This window comes from Periophthalmus magnuspinnatus, chromosome 4 (genome assembly GCF_009829125.3).
Source record: "Periophthalmus magnuspinnatus isolate fPerMag1 chromosome 4, fPerMag1.2.pri, whole genome shotgun sequence".
Taxonomy (NCBI): Eukaryota; Metazoa; Chordata; class Actinopteri; order Gobiiformes; family Gobiidae; genus Periophthalmus; species Periophthalmus magnuspinnatus.
The window spans coordinates 7,285,010-7,309,648 of NC_047129.1; the positions used below are offsets into that span (position 1 = coordinate 7,285,010).

At 39.5% G+C, this 24,639-nt stretch overlaps 2 protein-coding genes across 3 annotated transcripts; one reads left to right on the forward strand and one right to left on the reverse strand.

Annotated features, from left to right (window-relative positions):
* Positions 1 to 284: 284 nt before the first annotated feature.
* On the forward strand, positions 285 to 13,645 carry prkaa2 (protein kinase, AMP-activated, alpha 2 catalytic subunit). 2 transcript variants are annotated; one of them, XM_033992058.2, is made up of 10 exons: positions 285 to 556; positions 1,523 to 1,664; positions 3,327 to 3,420; positions 3,511 to 3,655; positions 5,175 to 5,262; positions 6,895 to 7,119; positions 7,895 to 8,057; positions 9,205 to 9,543; positions 9,632 to 9,758; positions 10,055 to 13,645. In XM_033992058.2, exons 1-10 carry the CDS (start codon positions 457 to 459, stop codon positions 10,309 to 10,311), a joined length of 1,680 nt encoding a protein of 559 aa, XP_033847949.1. In that variant the 5' UTR covers positions 285 to 456; the 3' UTR covers positions 10,312 to 13,645. The 2 variants fall into 2 exon arrangements, with proteins under 2 accessions (XP_033847949.1, XP_055077029.1); XM_055221054.1 differs by lacking the exon at positions 285 to 556 and having other exon boundaries at positions 1,537 to 1,664; positions 3,327 to 3,385.
* On the reverse strand, positions 12,791 to 24,365 carry LOC117369457 (FYN-binding protein 1). The gene is made up of 19 exons (XM_055221050.1): positions 24,136 to 24,365; positions 22,506 to 23,626; positions 22,259 to 22,419; positions 21,022 to 21,210; positions 20,343 to 20,631; positions 20,150 to 20,262; positions 19,328 to 19,353; positions 19,201 to 19,235; positions 18,867 to 19,041; positions 16,072 to 16,231; positions 15,865 to 15,991; positions 15,555 to 15,583; positions 15,388 to 15,469; positions 15,245 to 15,288; positions 14,875 to 14,941; positions 14,728 to 14,799; positions 14,597 to 14,616; positions 14,453 to 14,483; positions 12,791 to 14,281 (listed from the first exon to the last, which is right to left on the reverse strand). Exons 1-19 carry the CDS (start codon positions 24,142 to 24,144, stop codon positions 14,197 to 14,199), a joined length of 2,835 nt encoding a protein of 944 aa, XP_055077025.1. The 5' UTR covers positions 24,145 to 24,365; the 3' UTR covers positions 12,791 to 14,196.
* Positions 24,366 to 24,639: the final 274 nt, after the last annotated feature.

Genomic DNA, 24,639 nt, shown 5'->3' on the forward strand with positions numbered 1-24,639 from the left:
ATTATCATATTTTGGCTTTTCTCTACAGGCACATGGGCATTTCACAGCTTATTGAAGTCAACTTTTACGCACGATCTTAATATGTCATATGTCATGGCCATGAATAGTTTGCGGATCAAATACTTGATGGGCAGGATATAGGCTGCTTAAAAGACTTCATATCAGGGCAACGGTCCAAATGAAGTGCTGGCTGTTGGTGCGCTCATCCGGGTATGTCCCTCAATATGCTGCGCGCTACGACAGATGATGATCTTGGAGAATAGTCTTTCCTTGAATTTATTGGCCGCCGCGTCACTGTCCTCATCACTAACCTGACTATGCATTTCCAGAGGTCGCCCGCATGAATCCCTCTCCCCAGGAGCGAGTGAGCGAAGTACCCCGCCCCTCCGCGCGCCCCTCCGCGCGCCCCGTCGGGAGGCAGACAGCACAGCCCAGCAGAGTCGGTAACGGGAGAAGATGGCAGAGCGGCAACAACAGAAACACGAAGGCAGGGTAAAAATCGGCCATTACATCCTCGGCGACACGCTTGGAGTAGGCACGTTCGGAAAAGTGAAAAGTTAAGTGATTTGTTAAACTCGTGTCGTAGATAGTGCATGCGTGTGTTGGTGTCAGGTGGAGTACACAGTATGTGAAGTATCGCCCCCCTTTACGGAGAGTGCTGAAGTTACCGGTGGTCTTTAGGTGCGTAGCGTAGCTGTCTTGACTTACAACTGCAGCGGAGAGGGTTTAAAGCGTAAATGTGCTTAGTGAATGTGACAGTTTCAAAGTCAAATTCTTTTCGCTGAAAGCCTTAGACGCGCATTAGTGCGCGAGTGTGGCAGGTGGAATCACCTGCGGGACAAAAGCTCGCGTCCCAAAATATGCCCTGTTTGACAGAGTTGTTGCTGATAACATTCACTGTATTGGCACAATGGCAGGGTTCCCTTGACCTGTCTGGCGTAAAGGGCATTTGAAGCTTCCCAGGAACAGCGCACACGCTTCTTTACACATTTATTACTCGAGCAATGTAAATATTTGACGTATTGTTACAACATCGTCCCTCTCAATGGGCTCTGGCACCGATAATCAGCGGGGAAACCCCACAAACATAAACAAACACACATGGGATATACATTTTGCCTGTTTTAGTGCACTTGACTTGCCCTTGTGATTTTTAAGCCTCAAATTTCAAAATAAAAAAAACAATAATGGCCATAGGCAGCGTCTATTACAGAAATTATAGAGATAAGATAAAACTGAACTAAACCTTTCTACACTCACTATGAAATCCTGTTTTTTTTTCTTTGCTACATTGTAGTATCAGCATGTTTCATTTTGAGACAAGGGATTAGTGTGTGCCAGTCTCAACATAAGTAGTCTTCAAATAAAGGCAAGGACAATGCCCGCTACATTTTCTAGGGGATTAGCTCCTTTTTACCAGTGTCTTTCCCCGTCTATCTCCCATCTCTTTTGCTTATCTGTCCTGTTTGTGTTGTACCCTCACTGCTGCCGCTACCTCATATCTGCTTTATTCTGTTTTTAGTCGGAGAGCACCAGCTGACAGGTCATAAAGTGGCAGTGAAGATATTAAACAGACAGAAGATCCGCAGTCTCGATGTGGTGGGAAAAATCAAACGAGAAATACAGAACCTCAAGCTCTTCAGACATCCACACATCATCAAGCTGTAAGTGCAGTCGTCCTTCTGTGGCCTGCTACATGCTTCATAAATATTCTATAGTGATATCATATTATGGGCCTGTGCCACGTACACCATATGCTTTGTTTACTATTGTCACCCACATGGTTCTCAGTGTGTAGAGAGAAGGAACTTGATAAACTAGATCAGTGGTTCTCAAACTGTGGTACAGGTTCAGCTTTTGGAATAGGCTTCTGGTGCAGTGTTCATTTCGCCTGCAAAATATGATAAAAAATCCAGGAACAATTGAGTTTGGCAGCAAAATGTTGACAAAAACTATGGAAAAAAATCACAAAAATACTGTCAATCAATATTTTTAGTCTTGTGTAATAGTTGTTGAATTTATAATTAGGTTATTTCAGTTTATTTTACACCACAGTTTCTATGAAGTTTGAGAATTGTTAGATATAATAATGCAGACTCCTAGTCAAATCTAGTACTGCATGTCGTTACCACTAATGATTTTAGTTCTCTTGTCATGCCCTTCTGCTTTCCTCCTCGTCTGTTTGGCCCTCAACATTCTGCATGATATTTTTAGGCCTGGGCAAGGGTTTGTCCACTCTCATGTTAGCTATGAGAGTAATGTGGGTTGCCAGGTCACAAGCTGTTGCATGTTGCCATACATTCACAGACGTGTACACATAAACATTTGGGTGCATTGTGTATCGTTTTACTCTAGGTTTATTTTAAATCCTGGGTCTGACAGATCACAGACTATTGTAGCCTATTTGCATGACTAAACGGCGTCCCAACTCTTTGGCATAAACAATAGTGACCACATATCGGAAAAAAAACTGTTTAATTATTAATAAATACAGGGCACTCATTCCAGCACTGACACAGCATATCTTTATTTAGTCACAGAAACTTAGAAGCTCCTAAAATCAAAGTGCCAGCCCCGGTCCTGTCTCTCATCTGCAAGATCTCGGGTTCAATTCCCAAACCGAGTGGTACCTTCCTGAGTGGGTTTTGTTTGGGCACCGCGGTTTCCCCTGACAACCAAAATATATTAACCTATTCCTCATCTTGGTTGCTTTCTAGTACGGATGGGTTGCCCATAATTTGCTGTGGCAAGTAGAGGTGGGCAGGTTATAAAAAATAGATAATATTGTGAATGTTATTTTGAAGATATGCAAACATTGAATATACATTTTTTTAGTTATCATAAAAAAATCCTGCAGGAGATGGTTAAAAATTACAAAAAAAAAACCTGTGTGAAGTTATAAATGTTCAAATAATGGTGTAAAGTGATATTTCTGAATTTTTGTGGATAATTTAATAGTCATTTCACATTTGTCTGATACTAAAACTTCAATTAAAACATTTAAAGACATTTTAACATATTTATGTTGGATTTACATAATATCGGATTATTGTTATCAGGATACTCCAAAAAAAAAATCACCATTTTTTGTCACTATCGCCCATCCCTAGTGGAAAGTTAAAATCTAGTAAGTAAAAACTAAAATCTAAGAATCAAATAAATAGTTTCAGCTCTTGTAATAAAGTGCTGTGTCACTCGAGCATCCTTTTGTCTGGCTGGATCTCTAAATTCAATACACCTGACCTTTTAGATGATTCAGTTCTGTATGAAGGGTTCAGTGGCAAGGATCAAGGCTTTGTTTGAACTCTGTATGAATGTGTTGACAGGTACCAGGTGATCAGCACTCCGACAGACTTCTTTATGGTGATGGAATATGTCTCTGGAGGTGAACTGTTTGATTACATCTGCAAACATGGAAGAGTAAGACAATAGTTTAGTAACAGGAGTAACAGGCTTTAAGAGGAGTAAAATACATGCCCCTCTTTAATGCATCAACACACTTTCTTTAAGGTGGAGGATACAGAAGCACGTCGCCTGTTTCAGCAGATCATCTCAGCTGTAGACTACTGCCACAGACACATGGTGGTCCACAGAGACCTCAAGCCTGAAAATGTCTTGCTGGATGCAAACAAAAACGCCAAAATTGCAGACTTTGGTAAATACTTTATCAATTTAAATTGATAGTGAAAGTTTAATGCCATACCACGGAGTATTCTAAGCAATAACAACCAATAATAACAATAACATGTCCATGGAGACAAGCTGGTGACATATTCTGCCCCGGAAAACTTATTTTTTTCCTTTCTTAACAATAAGGATTAAAAGGTGGGTCCCAGTAAGTTTATACTTACATCATAGTAATGTTTACTCACACAAAGCTACAACTGTGTTAGATGCACAATGTGAAAAACATTTAATTGTTGTGTCTATTTTGTTCTATTGGTCCATTCCTCTTTGGCCTGCTAATAATGAAAAAAGGAATATAAACCTCTTGAAAACTGCAGCCTTGTAAATTTATACCACAAAATTGAATTTTAGATTTACTTCAGCACAACAGCCTTCTAAATCATCCCCCTGCCCCTCCTGACCTTATAATAATGCGAGAGTACATTATTCCTGCTTTATGGCAGATTGGTGCTAACATAATTAATCAACCTTGGTTCTGACACTGGGGCTGATGCAATATGACCCCGTTAACAAGAAATATTTCCAAAAACACAAGGCTGTCCTCTCTGCAGGGTGTGCGGGGTATGTTCCCTTAGCAACGCACTGGATCATATCAGGCCTGGCAGGAAGCCTTGAGGCCCAGTGTCATCTGATATCTGATAGGAGAGGAGAGAGGGGAGGGGGTGGCCTGGGTGTTTTGGCTGACAGTGGTGTGTGTTAAAAGCAGCATTAGGGAGCAGAGAGGACAGATAAAGAGAAGGTCAGGTCTGCAGTGTCTGCTGTGGTACTGCACGGCCGAGGCTCTGGCAGCAGTAAAGAGGCTCATCCAATTAGAACAGCTTTATGTCTCTGCTCAGAGTCTTTACACGTGAACCAAGATAAACTTCAATGTTTAACTCTTGCCCTCGTGAGCTCTCGATGCTCTAGAAATATACATCGTCTATAGACATCAGCAGAATGACTAAGTGGTGATATGTGTATTATACATCAAACATAGCAGCTTATTTTTGTGACTGACAAGTAAATTCCCCCATATGCAACTAACTGCAAAGTATATTCTGACATTTTTTTAAATCAAAACTGGCAATTCAGCAATTTGTGGGTAAAAAAACGCCTGTCTTTTCATCGCTGTTGTTATATTAAACATTTTGACTGCATGATTTACCACAATTGAAATCAAATTTGAATGGTCACAAATTGCAAAGACAGTCTCTCTACAAACAGCAAAATATCCAGTTTTATCATGAAAAACCTGCTCACCCTGTAGACCTCCTCTGCAAACATGGTCTTGAATGCCTTGGATTCCTGTATCATGCCATATTTTAGACTCAAATAAACGTTGAACAGATTCCTACAATGAAAACATAAAATTCAAATCTAATTAAATTGCAATGCTTGTCAGAAGAATTGCAATGAGGCATTTTCCCAAAATTGTTCCACCCGAATTACGATGTTATTCATTATTCTCTGAAGTAAAAGCTCATGCCAATGTCTTTTATGTCCAACAGGTCTGTCCAACATGATGTCAGACGGGGAGTTCTTGAGGACAAGTTGTGGTTCACCCAACTATGCAGCTCCAGAGGTCATCTCAGGGAGGTGTGTGTGCTTTAATCTTCTCATCTATGTTCTCATCTATTACCGTAATAATATTCTATTGTATTTAGTAACTAAGGCCTTGTAACAAAAATGAAAAAGCACATCTGAATTCAGTTGTCATATTTTCTGAAAGAAATCCAAAAGGTAATGCATTTTGGATGTGCAAAGAAATTGAACTGTTCTGAAGAGCTGACATGAATTAATGAAAACATGAATGAATATTAATTTACTTAAATAAAGTTAATAGCAAACAAACATATAAAAGAGACAAGACACTGACACTACTGAATCTTGCATTGGTAAAAACACAGGATTACCATATTTTCCGGACTATATGCTCCTCCGTTGCACCGGTGCAAAAATGCATAATAATGAAGAAAAAAACATATATAAGTTGCACTGGACTATTAGTCACATTTTTTTAGGAAATTTAATTTACAAAATCCAAGACCAAGAACAGACATATTATCTCTAAAGGCAAATTATAATAATAACAATAAAATAGAGAACAACAGGCTGAATAGCAGTACAACATGCTAACATAACACATAGACAACAAACTGTCTTTACATAAGATATTAACATATGTCCACTTGTCAACAAACACGAGTTCTTTTCACTGATGTTTACTGTGGTCTTATTTCTTCATCACAGTTCACACCGTAGAACTAGCAAACACATCTAATATTATATAACATAAATTCTGGCTGATATCACATATACACACAAAACTCAACGTATGGAAAATATACAAACCACTTTGGTCTGCTAGTGAACAAACCATAGAACCCAACACTTTATATTTTACTTCTCAATTGTTTCTTAAATAGTGCTCTGCCAGTAAGACTTAGCATTAGCTTAAAAAAAAAGTCTGAACCGAAAAACAGGAAGTAGTTTGACCTTAAAACTGACCTTAAAGTAGGCAAGGCAAGGCAAGTTTATTTGTATAGCACAATTCGTACACAAGGTAATTCAAAGTGCTTTACAGAATAAGAAAGACATTAAAGTAGATTAAAGTTAAATGATCATCATGATTTATGTTCTTATAAATGAAGGGGAAATAAGGAAGAGGTAATTACATAAGAAATGTATAAAAGAATACTAGTCAAGTAAATTTTCTTACAGGTATTACAAACATACCAGTGCCATCTAGTGGTCAAACAAGTGAACTGTAACATGTATAATCAACCATTACATGAAGCACAGACAGAACTGAACACGTGTCTGGTATGTTAACGTAAGATATTAACAGTTAATCAGGTAACTAAAGCATAAAAAACAAGCTAACAAGTTTACTCTGGATCTCACTCTAATGATTGAGTGATTTCTTAATTGATTTCTTCATCCTTGGTATCGCTTCTGAACAACTCCACCTGCTCCAGAAGTAGATGAAGCGCAGCTTCTGCATGGCTGTCATACTGGTCCACACGCCTAGAGCGCCTTTGTGCAGTTGTCAGTGTGACAATAACGAAGAATGAAAATATATATTTTAATAATATCACATATAAGTCGTATCTGAGTATAAGTCACACCTCCGGCTCTGGAACTATGGAAAAATGTGTGACTTATAGTCATATAGAAAATATGGTAACTGTTCTATTGACATGATGCGATTGTTGTGCCCTTGTCCAGACTCTATGCTGGCCCGGAGGTGGACATCTGGAGCTGTGGGGTGATCCTGTACGCCCTCCTGTGTGGGACCCTGCCCTTTGACGATGAGCATGTACCCACTTTATTCAAGAAGATCCGTGGAGGTGTCTTCTACATTCCTGAGTACTTGACCCGCTCTGTGGCCTCTCTGCTCATGCTCATGCTGCAGGTGGACCCTCTCAAACGAGCCACCATCAAAGACATCAGGTACAGTTGTGTTTTAAATGTGCTATGATCAATGTGAGAAAATAAGACATCTTCTCCATTTCTTTGTTTTATTTTATTACTTTTAATTTATATGTATTTTTCTGTTGGACCAATAAGTTATTTAGTCAGTATAAACCAGATATTGTGTAGAGTCTACCTGCAGCTGCTGTACAGAGCTCCATTACGTCACATCCCATGCCAAAAAAATAAATAAATAAAAAGCTATTTATGAACTACATGGTTATGTTGGGTAAGCTTAGGGTTTGTATTGGGGTTAGAGCTTGATCATCAATAAGGAGTATTAAACTGTAAGTGGAGTTAGTAGAGCTGCACTATTCCCATTAGCCCCTTCTTGTTATTCTTCCTTCTAAAATGAATATCTAAAATTCATAGTGCTGACAAAACACCTGTTACCCCAGCAAGTCTTTTATTTGAACTTAAAGAGAAAAACATATACAATTTACCATAGGCTTTTCCTTTTAAATCAACAAACCAATGACTCAAATGTTGGCACCTTGCTGAAAATTGAATTGTTAATATTCATTTGCATTTTACTTTTTTTCATTCCTTTGTTTTCTTTCCTACACTGTTTATAAGTTTGAAGTAATATTTCTAAGCAACCACAGTCCTCTTACCCCATTGTAGTCAAAATGTAGTATTTATTATGATTAAAATACTTAATCATAATGAATAGTATGTTAGAGTGTTATCTTAATATGATGTTTTGATAACTTTCATGGTCAGTCAGTAATTTTTAAAATGTATTTATTTTCAGAGAGCATGAATGGTTCAAGCAGGATCTGCCTGGGTATCTGTTCCCCGAGGATCCCTCATATGACTCCACAGTCCTGGATGAGGAAGCAGTCAGAGAAGTGTGTGAAAAGTTTGAGTGCACCGAGTCAGAGGTGGTCTCCAGTCTTTACAGCGGTGATCCTCAGGTAACACACCATAAACATATTTACTCTCAGCCATCTTTAAACAGTAAATATGTTTAAAGTTCCAACACACCAAAGTGTGCGTGAATGATTGGTGAAGTGTCTTGCCTAAGGACACAATGACAGAAGTTGGTCCGAGCGGGACTCGATCCTCCAACCTCTGTCACAGAATGACTGTCACACTGTCACATGTACAGTGTATTATTAGTTTCCAGTGTGTGTTTGTTCACTGTTTGCAGTGTGTGGTTTGTAAATATATATTTATTTTGACCCATACCAGTTGTTTTGAATATATTTTATTTACAAATACACATTATATATATTGTGTTTTGATATGTTATGTAAATGTACAGTAATAGAGCAGCTGGGTGTGCAGATACAGATTTCTCTCTGTGTATTGGTCATTGAATACTGTCACTTTGAACGGCATAAAAACATAAAACGACATAAAAACGAAGAAAAGGAACAGACTTTGCTGTGAAAATGACATGAGAGTGGCCAAGGTGAAGTCATGCATTTCCGAACTGGTCTCAAAGGCAACAGCAGAAGTCACACTGATTTGCAGTAAATATTCATTATTATTCTAGTGTGATGGAAATTAGGTGATGGGTGTGTATTAAAATGTTAAAAATAATAAATAGCATAAATACAATAAGTTCATTATTGGAATATATAATACAATAGAAAATTAAAATTATTTTAGTGTGGTAGTATTAAAAAAGGTCATGTCTTTGTGAAAAGGTATGTATGTAATTTGTTGTGAGTTTATACATTGTATTGGTTTTATTCTTTGAACACAGTGATGTTAATGCACGATTTATTTTGTGCACCAGTAAAACACACATATGTCTTGAATTTGAAAAAAAAATTATATTTTATTTTTCAATAAAGAAGGGTTTTGGTGAATGTGCATATGGAACCGGTGGGGTTCAGTACCTCCAACAAGGTTAAGAACCACTGGTCTAGTTTTTGTTTGGTGTCTCTGCCTCTGGTGGCCATTTTAAAGCATTGCACCTTCAACAATCAGATGCTTGTCTATATGTTGGCAGAAATAAATCATAAGTAATAGCATTAATGTACACACTGAGATCAGAAACAATTTATGTCATATATGAGAACAATGAGTCCCTTTATCCTTATGTATATTCAGGACCAGCTGGCCGTTGCTTACCATCTGATCATAGACAACCGGCGCATCATGACCCAGGCCAGTGAGTTCTACCTGGCCTCTAGTCCTCCACAGGGGTCCTTCATGGAGGACGGCATGCCCCTCCCTCCTGGAGTCAAACCCCACCCGGAGAGGATGCCCCCCCTGCTGGCCGACAGCCCTAAAGCACGCTGCCCTCTGGACGCCCTGAACACGACCCGGCCCAAACCTCTGACAGTGAAGAAGGCCAAGTGGCACCTGGGGATCAGAAGCCAGAGCAGGCCCTATGATATCATGGCTGAGGTGTACAGAGCAATGAAGCAACTCAACTTTGACTGGAAGGTATCACAAACAACTCTACACTTTGAATGATAACACTGAACGAGGTGCGACTGTAACTATAAAAATCAACTGTGACCTTGTGTTGTAGGTGGTGAACCCCTATCACCTGAGAGTGAGGAGGAAAAACCCAGTGACAGGGAATCTGGTGAAAATGAGCCTGCAGCTGTACCAAGTGGACAACAGGTCCTACCTGCTTGACTTCAAAAGTATCGATGGTAGGTGCCATATACAAGGTCATTACTATAAAACAAGCCACTGTTTGAATGTGGGAGTTTAACCCCTTGGTGTATAGATGTATATATTTGTATTAATAATATCACTATTATGGTATGCATCACCAATAAATAAAAAACAAAGTTATTATTTTCCTTAAGTGGTGCAAGCTGAATAATTGACTGCAAACTGTATTTTGACATGGAGCCAAAATTGTGAGGACAGAATTATACTTTTTGAGCAGTCACCTTGTAATATACTATAATGTAGCACTTTTTTCCTGCTTCCCTGCCCCCAGATGACATCACGGAGGCGGTAGGTTTTAAGTCGGGCTCGTCCACTCCTCAGAGGTCTGGCTCCACAGCTGGCCTGCACAGGCCCAGGCTCAGTATAGACTCGCTCAATCCGGCTCTGGACCTGTCCCAGCTCAGCTCCTCTCTGCCCGGCTCCCTGTCCCTGTCTTGCAGCGCCCCCCAGCTCGCCCCCCGTCAGGGCTCTCACACCATGGACTTTTTTGAGATGTGTGCCAGCCTCATCACCACTCTGGCCCGCTGAGGCTGTACACTGAGGCTGTACACTGAGGCTGTACACTGAGGCTCTGGGCTGGAGCAGAGCCAGGCCAGTTACTCATATATTTAAAGAACTCTGTCTCTGTTTATTATTTTTAAATGCAGTCTGTGGCACCATGTGTCTAAAAAGTGAGAGACAGAAGAGGTACATTGAAATGAAAGCATTTATTCTTATTCCTGTAAAGTCATTGGGTCCCCCCCCCTCCTGCACACACCTCACCACAGTGGAGAGCTGCACAGCGTACTGCTGAGCCCTGACAAAGGTCAGATTTACATCTGTTTTTATTTTATTAAGGCACCGCATGTTAAACCCAACAGTGTAGTACTGTCTGAGGAACACAATTCTATTTAAGTTCAAATGGTTTCTACTGTTATTCATGTATATTTGTATTGTGTACTGCATTATACACAGATGAAATACCAAAAAGAGTTTATATATTATATAGAAGGTGACTATAATTTAGATATCAAATCTATTTATTTTTGAGAGCTGTTTTTAGTCATTAGCTTAGGTTAACATCTGTACAGAGTGAAAATATTTTTGAACATGTTTATGTTGGAGACAGTTAATATTGTGTTGCGGAGGTGTGTATAGTTTTTCACATCACACATACAACATGTCACAAGCCCTCCCTCGTGATCAGCCATTAGTTTGTACATCATTATTAAAATGCAACATGCACACGGCTCCTTTACACTCGAGCTGAGCCCTTTAGAATGACATGTTGAGTGACTGTTAATGTGCTGCTCACTCATGTGTGCTCCCAGTGTAATTAAAGAGAAGACGTACGGTGACATAGAGAGGACACACATGTCACATGTGAGACACCACACTGAGACTGAGGGCTATAGTCACCATCACGTCACCATTTTCTTTCTAATGCTGTATAATGGAAGGGTGACTTAAGGCTATCAGTGTTGCTGTTTTTCTTACTGTAATATTTATACAATAATATTTAGCAACACCCTAAAGCTGTATGAAGAGAATAAGCCACAGACACTTTGTTCCAGTTGCCTTAAAGAACAAGTTTGAGATTGAATGTGATGAGGTTGACCAATGATGTTTGACTTTGGAGTTTTCCATAACAGGCTGATTAGGGGTGGGCAACATGGCCTTATAAACACAAATCATTTTCAGACCCAGTGATGAGCTGCTAATCTGGGCTGGTCAAATATTTTTTCTGTTTTGAAACAAAGACATATGTCTTCTACTTTTCCACACTATCCTATTGGTCAGTCTCTGTCATGCTTTGATTGAGACACAGGTGGATTTAATCACAGTCAAGTGTTGACATTCTGAGATTAAGTTTTAGTTACTTCTGAAAAAGCAATATAAAGTTATTAAGTGTAAATTCATATTCATCAAATTTAAATTACAAGCTTTAAAAATATAATATTATATTATTTTCGCTATATTGTCCACTCCTAAGGCCAGTTACTGTAATGTTAAACCTCAGACATGGAACCTTTAAAATGGTTTCAAAGTTGAAAGGAAAGCTACGGAAAAGTTAAAGATAAGTAATTATAAAATAGTTAAGTTGTTGTGTGTAAGGGCTCTTGTGAGCAGTTTACGGATCTACTACTTATATTTGTAGCCCTATGAGATGACTGCCATGTCTTTACCATTCTCCTGTACTTTGGTAGCAGAGCCAGCTGGTGTAGTGTACTTTTTGTTAGCCTTTTGTTCTTGAATGTAAAGAGAGAGCAGAAGATCACTGGACTGTTACCTTGTGCTGTTCTTTGTCAGACACAGAGCATAGACTAGTTTTGGATCTGCTGACAGACTACCTTTACAACTGAAGGAGCAGCTAAGAAGTTATGCAAGATTGAATAGATACTGTGTTGTGCAGAATACAAAGCATTTTTGAAACATTTTGAAAAGGATGGATGGGAGTTTCTGTCTTGAGAAACAGAACATCATTTGTAAATTATTTTAAATTTTTGATGTGGATTTTTTTTTTTTTTTTTTTTTTTTTGTGGAAATGTTTTATATTTGCCTTGTGTTTTTATATATTTAACATGTATCAATTTGTAAGAGATAAAAACTAACTATTTTATGGACCTACAGGAGTTAAACCTTGGTTAAAAGTGTACTAAGACTGTTGTGACTTATATATTTATGAGTGGACTGAGTTTGCCTTAAAAAGCATTTTGAAGGATCCCTTTATTTATTGTAACGACAGGCTGTTATATGCACCAGAACATTTATGCTCAGTACCTCCACACTGCAGATCAGAAGCTCACATCTATAGTGGTTTAGTGCAATATTTGAATCATATCTTTAACGAGCTGCAGTTGGGATTGATGAAGTAATATTGCATCAAGATTAATTCAAGAGTAAAAATCAAAATAATACATTTAATATTTAGAGATTTACTTTCTAAAAAGGATATGAGCTGAAGGATATAATGGTAAATAATCAGTATTATTTATTTCATTTTACATTTAGTATAATAAAGTTTAAAAAAAAGTTCAGGGAAAGTTCATAGTTGCACACTATGACAGTTGCAACTAATTCCAGCCATTCATGAAATATTTACAGATCCTATATTGCACAAAATTGACAGTTGTGATGTTAAATCCATGTTAGAATGATCAAAAACAGACCTGGAGTTGTGTTTTGTTTCATTCACACATGTTTGAGTAATCCTGCTTTATTAGTCTGTCTAAATCTCCAAAGCTCAAAATGCTCTGTTCCACCTTGTGATGTCATGAAGTGGTTGTTTACCTTTAGTTTAACAGAGATAGGCAATAAAGCTGAAATCACCCAAATGATTCTAGTGAAGGAGTATGGAGTTTTAAAAGAGTGTTTTCTGTTAAAAGATCTGTGTGTTAAAGATGTGAATGAAATAAAAATACAACGAGGAAAGTGCATTATAATACACACAAGAAAATTACATAACATGGGCCCTTTAAATAGCAAATTTGGATAAGACACCAGTTTATTCATACTGAGCACACACAAGTCCTAAATGTAATGTGAAATATCAAAAGGTACTGCTTGGAAATGTGAGGGTAACATAAACTCACCAGTGTTCATCCCTGTTGTACTGTATAAATATAACAACATAATATGCAACACCGAGTGACATGTGTGTCGTATCAGAGTGCCACAAACCCTCTTGTACCAAAGTGAAGATTTGTCTGTCTTTAAATGTAACTCTCTGTTGTGTGTGTGTGAGTTGGGATGAGTCCAAAGCTGTTACTGTCTGAGTGGGATTTGGATTTCTCTTCTTATGCACTGCATGATACTGTGTTGTTGTTATAATTTGCACTTTAATGAGTATTTATCAAAAATAATAAAACATTTGAAAGTAAAACTGTTACTTGTGTCATTTCTTCAATAACTTTTTACTGCCAATACAATATGTGTGCAGATGTTCCTAGTTAGAAAGAAGGTAGTTTTTTCCATAAATACTTTTTGTGCATAGAAGACATAAAAGGCGTAAAGCAAGCAAACACCAAGAGGTACATAGAGGGAAAATATTACTGATATAATCTTACTATGTAGATTTTAAATATATGACACAGTTAATGTAACAAAAATGTCATAAATGAATGTCCAATGGCGCAAAGAAGATACCCCATGTGACTAAAGTACAAAAATACAAAAAATATGAACACAAATATGACTTCTGGGCAGCCAGTGGCTAAAGGGTATCCAGGTAAATGTGAGTAGCTGGTTGAAGCTTGTTTTTCAGTGTTCCTTTTAAAAATTTGGATTGGTTGGTGTATTTGAGTGTGAACAAAATGCCATTCACCAGTGCAGTTTCGCCAGTCGTCAGGCCAAAGTCATGGTCACAGTATATTTTGACACGGCTCCTCAGAAGCGTCACCATTATTCAAACGTTTAGTTCAGTGTTTGTGGGGCTCACTCCTCCAAAAAGTCAGCATACTGATCTGGAGGAGGGAGTATAGGAATGTCAAGTTCCAGCTCCTCTGGGCTAGACTCAGGCCTGTGGGCAGAAACAACATGTATTCATCCACTTTGTGCTAGAGATATTACAGAATCTATATGTCTTTATTTATTTGGTGCATAAGTAGAATATTTTTTTTGTAACTTTTTTGAAACACTTGTCCAAACATTACGTGTAAACTACATTGTTTATTTGTGTACTAGTACTTACAAGGGCTCTTCTTTCATGATTACTTCAGGAGCTGAGAGAAAGAAAAAATAAGAGTTAAAATTGGGTAGCAAAGTGCATTCATAAAGGCTATACACTTTCTGTTATACAAGAGTACGAGTTTGACATTAGTATGGGATTACTCACTTGTGGCTGGTTCAACAGGGCTGCAAAAACCACAACAGAGAATTAAAACTTGCATTGTTAAACTCTCTTTAAGACTTATATGTATTATAGAAAGGCATTGGAAATATTGTAGTATTTATTCTGGTGTGTACCTGGCAATGGGCTCTGTAGGTTTAGGAGGGTGGAAAAATGTGGCTAGCTTTGCAAGTGCTTCATGTCTGGCTCTAAATCAAACACATTGTATTTAACATCATATATTTCATGCTGAATTTCAAGGAGAGGTTTTACTTTAAACATACTGTAAATGGGAGCCTTCTACAAGATCACTGTGACTGTGCTGGTGTTTTACATTGACCTCTTCACTTCCTAAAAAAACACAACAAAAGAAGAATTATAGAAAATTGCAGATATTTGTACTTCTAATGAGAAAATGTATCAACAGGTAGCCTTGTTTTATTCCCCACTTAAGAAGAGAACTTTGAAATAAGTGCTTTTGATCATTGTGGTTGTCAACATGAGCCACAGGGTGAAACTTTAAATAACAAACTTTTCTTAAGTAATATATCCTGCTGCTGTGTCTGAGCTTTCCATCAAGTTAAAAAGACAGCCGGATGACAAATGTATTAAGCTTATAACTATAACAATGTCTACAGGCGTTTGTTGACGTACCTGTGTTGCCTGTGTCTGGCAAAGAATGCCTTCTACTATGGACTCTGAAATGAAATCACATTCAGGAATAACAATATAATAAATATTCATGTTTTAAATACACAAAATAACTAAATATATCGTGTCTTTAGACTGTTACTTACACGGGCAACTCTGGAATTACATTTTCAGTAGGAGAAAGTGGCTCGTCGTCATCACAAGTCCATTCTTCACTGTCATCTGAGACTGAATACATATTTTAATTGAAAAATATATGTTTATGTAATCAATTCATAGTCATGTTTTCAAAAAAGTACAGTTAAATACTTACAGCTCTCATTTGGATAATGGTTTGAAACCCTGAAACACACAAACCAACACATCAAATTAATGAAATTTATATTACACCATTTTACGCAATTTGGTAGCTCAGGTCCATTCTATCATCTATGTGGTCAATACTGTTGTTATGTCCTTTGTAAAGATTGTGTGTGTGTGTGTGTGTGTACTGGTGTGAATGTGGATGTGTTGAATGGATGAGTGTTTCCTTGATGTAAAGTGCTTTTAGTGGCTTTTAGTTTCTTTTATAAGGGCAGTTATATTTCAAATGGATGAACCTGGCATATAGTTCCCGTACACACCTGCTGCCAGTGCGGGTCCCCTCCTGCTCAACATTGGTGTTGTTTATACGGGACACTGCTGCCTTCTTTCCCAGCTCCATCATCTCCTTTATGTCTAGGTCAACATGGTTCAAAGCCACGTAACCATCTGAAACACACACAATTGATAAGATACAGAGAACTTTAAAAGGAGAATCACATTATTCTACAACAGTCTATTTCTCTTACAGTTGTTACTGCTGTCCCGGGCCAGCCACTTCCCCTTAGGACAGTTGGTGGTCCTGATGATACTGATGGTGTCTCCACTCTTCACTGGGAGGTCCTGTTTTCGCCCCTTTGAGGTTACTGTCACTGTGGCCTGATACATGGCATCCTCCTGTCCCGTGATCTAAAAGTGTACAAATAATCCAATAATCTCATAAATGACACTCAATATTGGAATTAATGAACTTGTGACATTAAAAGTTTTGTTTAAACTTTATAATAATTACACCATTTACCGTAATTATTAGCCTTAATAAAGCAGAAAACAGACTTAGGTTCATTCATAAAGAACAAATAGTTTATTGAGAATGATTCACTACTTAATAGTTGATTGATAGATGATTCACTAATTAATAGTTAGTATCAGCAGTTTGGGTAATAATTTAGTAGTTGCAAAACCCAGTGGTGGAGTTAGCCATCTGCGCCCTGGGTGAGTTTGAGTTTGGGGCTCTCCCTATAATGAAGATACTACTTTTTTGAGTTTTTTTTTTTTTTTTGTTTTTTTTTTAATCTTGAGACACATACATATCTATTCTATTTATTTTAATTTAGGTGGATAGGAAACATCAATTTAGGATCTTATTTCAACAGGTACTAGATAACCAGGGCTGATTGGGTCAAATTATTAGCCTAACAATAACTGTAAAATGTATATCAGGAACTTTATTATTTTCATATCAGGGTCAGACTGTTTCCCCCCTTTTCAGCAGACAGTTTTGTGCCTCTGGTTTAAGCAAAATAAACTGTCACTTCTAGCTACTCTTCTGTGCACAAACCTGTAGCCTGCTAATTTTTTCTACAGAAGCCCTATGGACAAAGGTACAGTATCCTTGACTTGTAATATTTAGATCATGTTTTAAACTCTCACCTATGGTTATAAGATTTGACATTTGGGAAATGAGTTTCCTCCGCAAGGTGGCTGGGTGCTCCCTTAGAGATAGGGTGAGGAGCTCGGTCACACGGGAGGAGCTCGGAGTAGAGACGCTGCTCCTCCATGTAGAGGAGAGTCAGTTGAGGTGGCTCGGGTTTCTGTCCAGGATGTCTCCTGGACATCTCCCTAGGGAGATGTTCTGAGAATCTCCCACTGGGAGGAGGCTCTGGGAACGGCTCAGGACACATTGGGGGGACTATGTCTCTCGGCTGGCGTGGGAACACCTTGGGGTCCCACGAGAGGAGCTGGAGGATGTGTCTGGAATGAGGGAAGTCTGGGAGTCCCTGCTTAGACTGCTGTCCCCACGACCCAGCCCGGATAAGCGGAAGAAAATGGATGGATGTTTTAAACTAGATCTATTTAATGGCAAAACCGGGACACATTTGCTGCAGACAATTACACTTAATACACTAACACTTAATACAGAATGTAGCTTTTGAAGAAGCTCTAAGATAAAAGAACACAAAGCTGCATATGAGGTCTCTATACCTATATAAAATAAACTGTGAGTGGCTACAGGTTTTCACTCTGCAGTTTTCTTCTGTGTGCATCTGAGCACATGAACATCTCCTTACAGGCCCACATTGCTAATTTGCATATCAATATAGGAAAGAGTGTTTGAAGTTGCATTAAAATTTATAAATGTGCTGTGGCAATTGCCCCATTCATTTCCCCCTTTAGTCTCACCTGTGCTGAACACAGAGGAGCATGTGTGTGAGTGTGAGCTGCTCAAGGCTCTCACTTCACTTCTGTTGTTGTGGAAAGGTGCATGGAAAGAGAGAGAGGCAAGTCACATCCAAATGAATGAGCTCAAGTCTTGCATCGTGAGCGCTGAGAGTCCTGGTGTAGGGTTATAAGGTTTGGCAGCTTGTTGTCTCCCTGCCTCCCAGTTCAATTATTATGTAGGTATGAACAATGCATCTGCACAAATGCAGATATTTTGGTGGAGCGGGCCAGTTAATTTGCATTTTATATGCATTTAATATATACATTATTAATATGTATACATTATATAATAGTATATTCACTACTTGTTCACACATGATGTTTGTCTAAAAGTGGACCAGACCATTGATTCTGTAAACACTTTTTTGTTTGGTAGCGTAGCTATGTCAAGACAAAATAAAGCTAGAAAACTACAGTCAAGAGAGACACTTTTCCCTACCTCTCCACACATCCTCACGCCTCTCCAAAAGGGAAGAAAAAGTGTGTCTCAGGCCCGGGCCACTGGCCCCTCCAAGTTCGGGGGACCCTGGGCGACTCTTGCCTAATGGTAGTGTGGCCTCTGCCAAAGCCTGAATGATTCTCAATAAACAATTTGATTGATAGTGAATTAAGTCTATGGTTACTTAAGTATTGTTATTATAATGTGTTGCGTTGTGTGTTGTGTTTCATTGTAATGTGTACATTTTGTTGTAGAATTACTCCACATTTTGAGAAATAACCAAACTTAACTCCACAACAAAAACACAATGGGGAAAACATGATAAATACAGCATAGTTGTACTAAAGTTAAAACCACTGATTTATTAAGAAACGTGACATCTACTCTCTATGTAAACCAAGAGCCCCATTAACAACCTGCTAAAAACAAATACCACCCAAAGTATGGCCTTTTATTACCCTTTTGCTTTGAAGTAATATTATCAGTGCAGATTATGAGTGTGTATGAGATTGCACTAACAAAGACAATCATGTTTACATAGATTCCTGTGGAGTTTGAGCTGTTGGATTGTGTGGAATGGACACAGACTGGTTTTAATAGCAGAGCCCAGACCCCACCCTGTCCCATGCTTCCCGGTCTCAAGGTATCATTAATGCTACTCACTTTGAATTTCTTCTTCATCTCATTCTCTCTCTTCTCTCTCTCCTTCTGCTCCTTCTTCTCTCGCTCCTGTCTTTCCTTCAACTCCTTTTTCTCTTTCTCCAACCTCTGTTTCTCTTTTTTCTTCAGTTCTTTCTCATCCGGGCCCTCCAAAGCCGCCACAGCTTTCTTGTCGATCCTAAATCAGAGATAGCCTTTTGTTACCGAGCGAGTGAGGCTTTGAGGTGCGTTTAAGCAGCACAAGTGATTATGATGGAGACTCTTGCTGACAAACACACTGTCCTTAGTTTTCAGAGTGTTAGGGAAATAAAAGGGGTCAAGTGAGTGTGGAACGTACTTGCCAAACCTGCCAGTCTTAGTTTTCTCTTCAGTCTATAATGCACAAGGACGAATAAGACTTAAGAAAAACATATACTCAATAAAAAAACAAGGATCACCTCTAATTTAATTAGCATAACTCTTACCATTTCCGGTGTCTCCACATAAGGATCTGCAAGTAAAGGATTAGCATAAGTTTAGCTTTAATCAGAACTGCATTCCTGTCATGTTTGTGAAGCCAGACAGGTACACAACACACACAATAATGAGTCAATAGGTGAATGAATAAACTTATACAGAACAGTAAACGATCTTTCTTCATTATCATTATCATTATCAAACCTGAAAGTTCAAAGCTAAGGCAAATCTGGCTAACAATTATACACCAATATGCAATTTACAGACAAATTAATAGCTTGCAGATGATTAGATGTGATTATTTTAAGTGTGGTGTTTATTATATTTTGTTAAACATGTTTTGATGGTTATATCATTCTTTAATAACTAAGCAAATTACTAAAAAGTAACAAAAAATAAAGTATAAATCCAATGTGTTCCTGGAATGTAAACAATACTAATAAAACACAATGACACCACAGCCTCCTATTGTGTAACTGTCACTTTGCATCATTTGGCTGATCTCATGCTTCAACAAGTCCAAGTTTATGATATTTTAAAAAATCCATTAATCTTTACCATAAATTAACGTAAAGAAACATTGTAAATACTTGTACTGAGGAGTCTTGAAGGGACACAGGTCAATTGCCAGATTATTTAGACCTTTATTGCTTCACTTTCTCTGCCGTAGGCAACTAAATATAACGAGAAATATACTGACTGTCAAAAGGGCTTAAAAAACATTTAAAAACTGCCACATGACATTAAAGTACTACACTGATTCAACAAGCCACATTATTAAACTCCTTGCAGTTCAATAACCTAAACATTACATTGATTATCGGTCTTACTCTTAGGCGGTCCCTTGCGCTTCTTGCCATCACTTTTCCCTTTCTTTTTGGCTGAAGACACATCTTCATAGACATTATCTGTAGGCTCGTAGGCATTGTTGTCACTCTGGCTCCTACAAAATAAATAAATTACTGAGCATTCATTTTTTTGTACACATATAGGATTGAATGAGTTAAATATATGAGACGTTACCCTGGCGTTAGTATCAGAGAGTCCCGGTTGTTGAGGGAATCTAGTGTATCAATCATTGGAGTGGTGGCCTCGACTTCTGCTGTAGGTAAGGTTCCATTTGGGATGAGCACTGGGAGGTGACACCCGTCTGGAGATTCTGAGCTGTTGTTGTCCCCGCTGCCCCAGTCAGACACACGCAGGTCTGGGGAGTGGGCCTCTGGAGTCATGGCTTCAAACTCGGGGACGTCCGTGTGTGCGCCGACGTCTGTGTCTGTCTCTAAAAACTCCACAGGGGCAGGGATCTCCACGGCTATAATGCAAGTGAGACATGATGTCAAACGGCGTGGTTAGAGGTACTGTTACATTTTAATTTCTCGTAAACAATCAGCAGCCAGGAAATAGTACATACTTCAGTCATAATTGAAGATAAGTCAAGAGCTTAACAAAAGTATTTATGATATGATATTTACAATTATGATTTAAATCTAATCACATGTTTTTTTTTTTCTGGAGTAATGAGATTATAATTTATTCTAACAGTGATTATCCAGGTCATATGATTATTGTGGTTACCTGAATATCACTGTCCATGTAAAAGTACTGACTAAAAGAAATGAAAAACTGCACAAAAACTGAAGTAACTCATATCCGGTTATATTTTATATCGTCCATAAGTTGTAATAGATAGTGTAGTACTGACCACTGTCATCCAGAGGGGGTGGAGGGATGAAGGCACTGAGGTCCACCGAGGGGGGGTGGGCAGGTTTTGGGGGAGAAAGGGAAAGGGGCTCAGGCTCAGGCATGAGTATCTTGGGGGGAGGAGGGGGGCGCATTTGGGGCTGCTCTGGGATCTCCTCCTCTGCAGTGCCGTCCAACACCAATGACGACTCTACACACAAACAAACTACAATGTGAGCAGCTCATGAAGACTATATGGTAACAGTTTCTATATATTTTGCAAAACAATTCATGGTGTAGATTGGAGTCCTCTCTCAATGAACGCACAATTCGAGCTTAGGAAAAGCGAAAGAGACACTGATGATTTGTGAGCAAACCAAACCAGTTATGCACACTGTGAAAGGTGTTCTGTTAAACTCATAAATACATGCATGACGCTTCAGCACTTTACATTCTAAAATTTCTTTTGACAAAATACTTTTTAAAAATCCATTTTGGTCTGACTTGTACTGTCAGATATTTAAATTGCTGTCTAGAATGAACAGTATAATCATAATATGAATGGTATATAATGACAGATGACTGCTCCTTGTAAAATTGTAACTGATTCAATGGGGCCTAATGCATTCATGCATAACAATAAATATGCTAATGGTACACAGTTTGTATACAGCAGTGCAGTGTTTTTCATTCAGTGTTGTCAGAGCGGCTCATAGTGATGGACATCCTGCTCCTCCTTGTGTCGTGTCTGTCATACCAGTGCTGTGCCCTGCCTGCTCCATGCTGTCTCTGCCTCTAAAATAACAGCTCCACTCCAGACTGCACTGTTTTTAAAGGCACTTTCTCCAGCCAACACCTCAGGCACCCATTGGCAGTAGGCTCCACTGTACAGGCTTCATACCAGTTCAGTGCACAACAAGTAGCTCCAGAGCAGAACAGCATGTACCCAAGGGCCTTTCCCACAGGTGGCTGTGAGAAACTAGTGCATTTCATCTGCACTGCAAGTCTCAATTTAAAATAACTAATTAAGGTAGGTTACCCCAGACACATTCACTTTATGGAACACTATTATGGCACTAAAGGCCATAAAAGTGTTCCGACTAGGATAATAGGAGGAGCTAGTAACAAAGCATCACTGGGCATAACACTCTGTACAGCTGCACTGAATCAAAGTTTATTTTTGTGATGTCAGTTTACAGTATGTACGGGTGTGCAGCACTTGCACATATACTGTACATTCAGAGTAAAGTATCACTTACGGTGGTCCACTCCATTGACCTCTGGCTTTGAAGGGAGGCCTTTGCCCATCTTGTCTTCATAGTCAATAGGGGGGAGTTCAAACAGTGTTGGCTCATCATGCACCTCAGGGTGCTCCTCTGGAGGAGGGGTTACCACCAGAGGAGAGGCTGTTTTTTGATGACTGGGGACAAATAAAGCATTATAAAAATTAGAGTTTTTATTTGTTGAATAATAGTATATATTTTACAGAAAAACACCACTACTTACTTATGTGCCATCCGGCGGGCCTTCTCCAGGGCGCTGAAAATCCTTTGGTCGGCTGGTGAGGTCCTTTTGCCCGTGCTCATCTCCTCAGCCCTCTCCAGAGCGGATAGGGCAGACAGCGCAGACAGAGGGCCCTCTGCTTGAAGAGAGACTGATGGAGCCTCCACATCCACGATCGGAGGGGGGATTTCTAAAGAGTCCAGGTTTAACAGCTCTACGGGAGACTCAGGTTCTGGAGGAGGTGTGGACTGTGCAGGGGCCAGCACAGACACATCGGGCTCTGGGATAATGAGGGGAGGGGTCATACTGGGGAGTACCTCATTCTCATTGGGAAGACAGGGGACACTGAGAGGTTTTGTGAATGCTGTGGTTTCATTCTCCAGGGTGGGGGAGGCAGAAACTATTGGTATGTCGGGGAAAAAGGCTGGAGGAGTGGTGAAGTCTGGAGAGGTGGGGATGGTGAGAGGAAGTGTCACTGCTGCAGGACTGGAGGTAGGTAAATTTGGGAGCTCTGGCACCAGAGTCCTGTTCTCAGGGGGCGAGCTGGAGTCCTGTGGCATTGGGATCAGAGGGACCGGTCCAGAGATCTCAGAAGTGGCACTATCGAGGATTGGGTCATCCATGATCTCCCCGGACTCTTTTTTGGCCTTCTTGAAGCCAAGAAAGCCCTTCTTCTTGAGTGTAGTGTTTTTGGGAGGGGGCGTGGCTGGAACCAACTCTGCTGTGGTCTCCTTCTTCTTCTCTTTACTCTCTTTTTTGGGCTTCTGTGGTGGGTCATCCTCGTCATACAGGCGCTCTCTGCCCCCTTTGCTCTTGTCTTTGCCCACTTTGATCTTAGAGTCCTTGGGTTTGGAGTTGGACGGCAGAAGAGGCTTCTTGCTCTCCTTCTTCTCATCCTTAAAAATCACCCGAGGGGCGATGGGGGTCTTTCCCTCCAGACTGTGGTTGATGGAGGTGAGCAGAGAAGGCCGTGCTCCTGCGGGCATGTAGTGAGGGAGGCTATGAGGTGGAGGCACCACTTTGGGTTTTTCTGGGAGAGCAGGTTTGGGTTTGAGGGGCTGCTTCAGGAGCAGTTCTTCTTCCTGGAACTTGGCCCTCAGGGCCTTGAAGTCCAGAGAGTTCTCCTGTGAAAGTGGAGTGTGAAAGCAGTGAATGATTATTTATGATTATACATATACATTATTGGCTCTACTGTTAGAAAAGTTGAAAATACCATGCTATGAGTATCCACATATAAGAGCACCCATGTAGCTCTCCCTGCCCCGAAGAGAAAAATCTGTGGCTGCCACTGATCACACCATTAACTTGCACAACACGTACAATACAGTATCATGGATATTGGATGTACTTCTAAGAGCTGTACAATTGTAAACTGTACTTAACCCATTAATATAACGTTCAATAATACTGTATTTGAGTAAGATAAATAACAGCATTTTTGAAGAATTGCTATCAGTTTTTATCCAATAAAGCCCTGTTGTTTAACCAGGATTCCTAACACAGTTGTGTTCACGTTCCTCTGTAGGTCATTTTGTTGTTTATAAATATCGAATTATCTGTTTAAAATGTGTTGGATGTAACTAGCTTCATGGACGTAGCTGTATTGCGTAACCTTTCGGAAGTGTGAACATACCTCGTCCATTATGCGAATTAATTCCACAAAAGCTTGACTCCTGTCTTCAGTGAGTGTCAGGCTCTCATTGTGAGGCCGTGTCAGTGCGCGCTGTAAGTCTGCGTCCCCCTGTCCACTCCGCGCTCTGCTGTGTGCCCACGCGCTGTGACAGTGGTTTCAGTGAAAGAATGAGACTGAGAGGAGAGACGCACACGCATGTGAGAGAAACAGCCGGGCTGGTCGGACGGGTCTCACTCTGGTTTAGAGTGAACGTGTAGCTGCAAACACATTTCCTCAGGACGACAGGAATGCCGCTCGGCTGGCATTACGCGTACGCGCAAAATGACTCACTGTCATGCAGCAGGTGTCTGGAACTGTTACAATGAAACTTAGGCTGATTTTTCACTTTTGAACCTTCAAACTGATGTGTTTTTGGAATTACAATCCAGTAAACGGAGTACTGAGTACTGTTTGGCAGCGCAAGTTCACTGTTTGTCATTAATTACCTGTGTATATAAGATTACA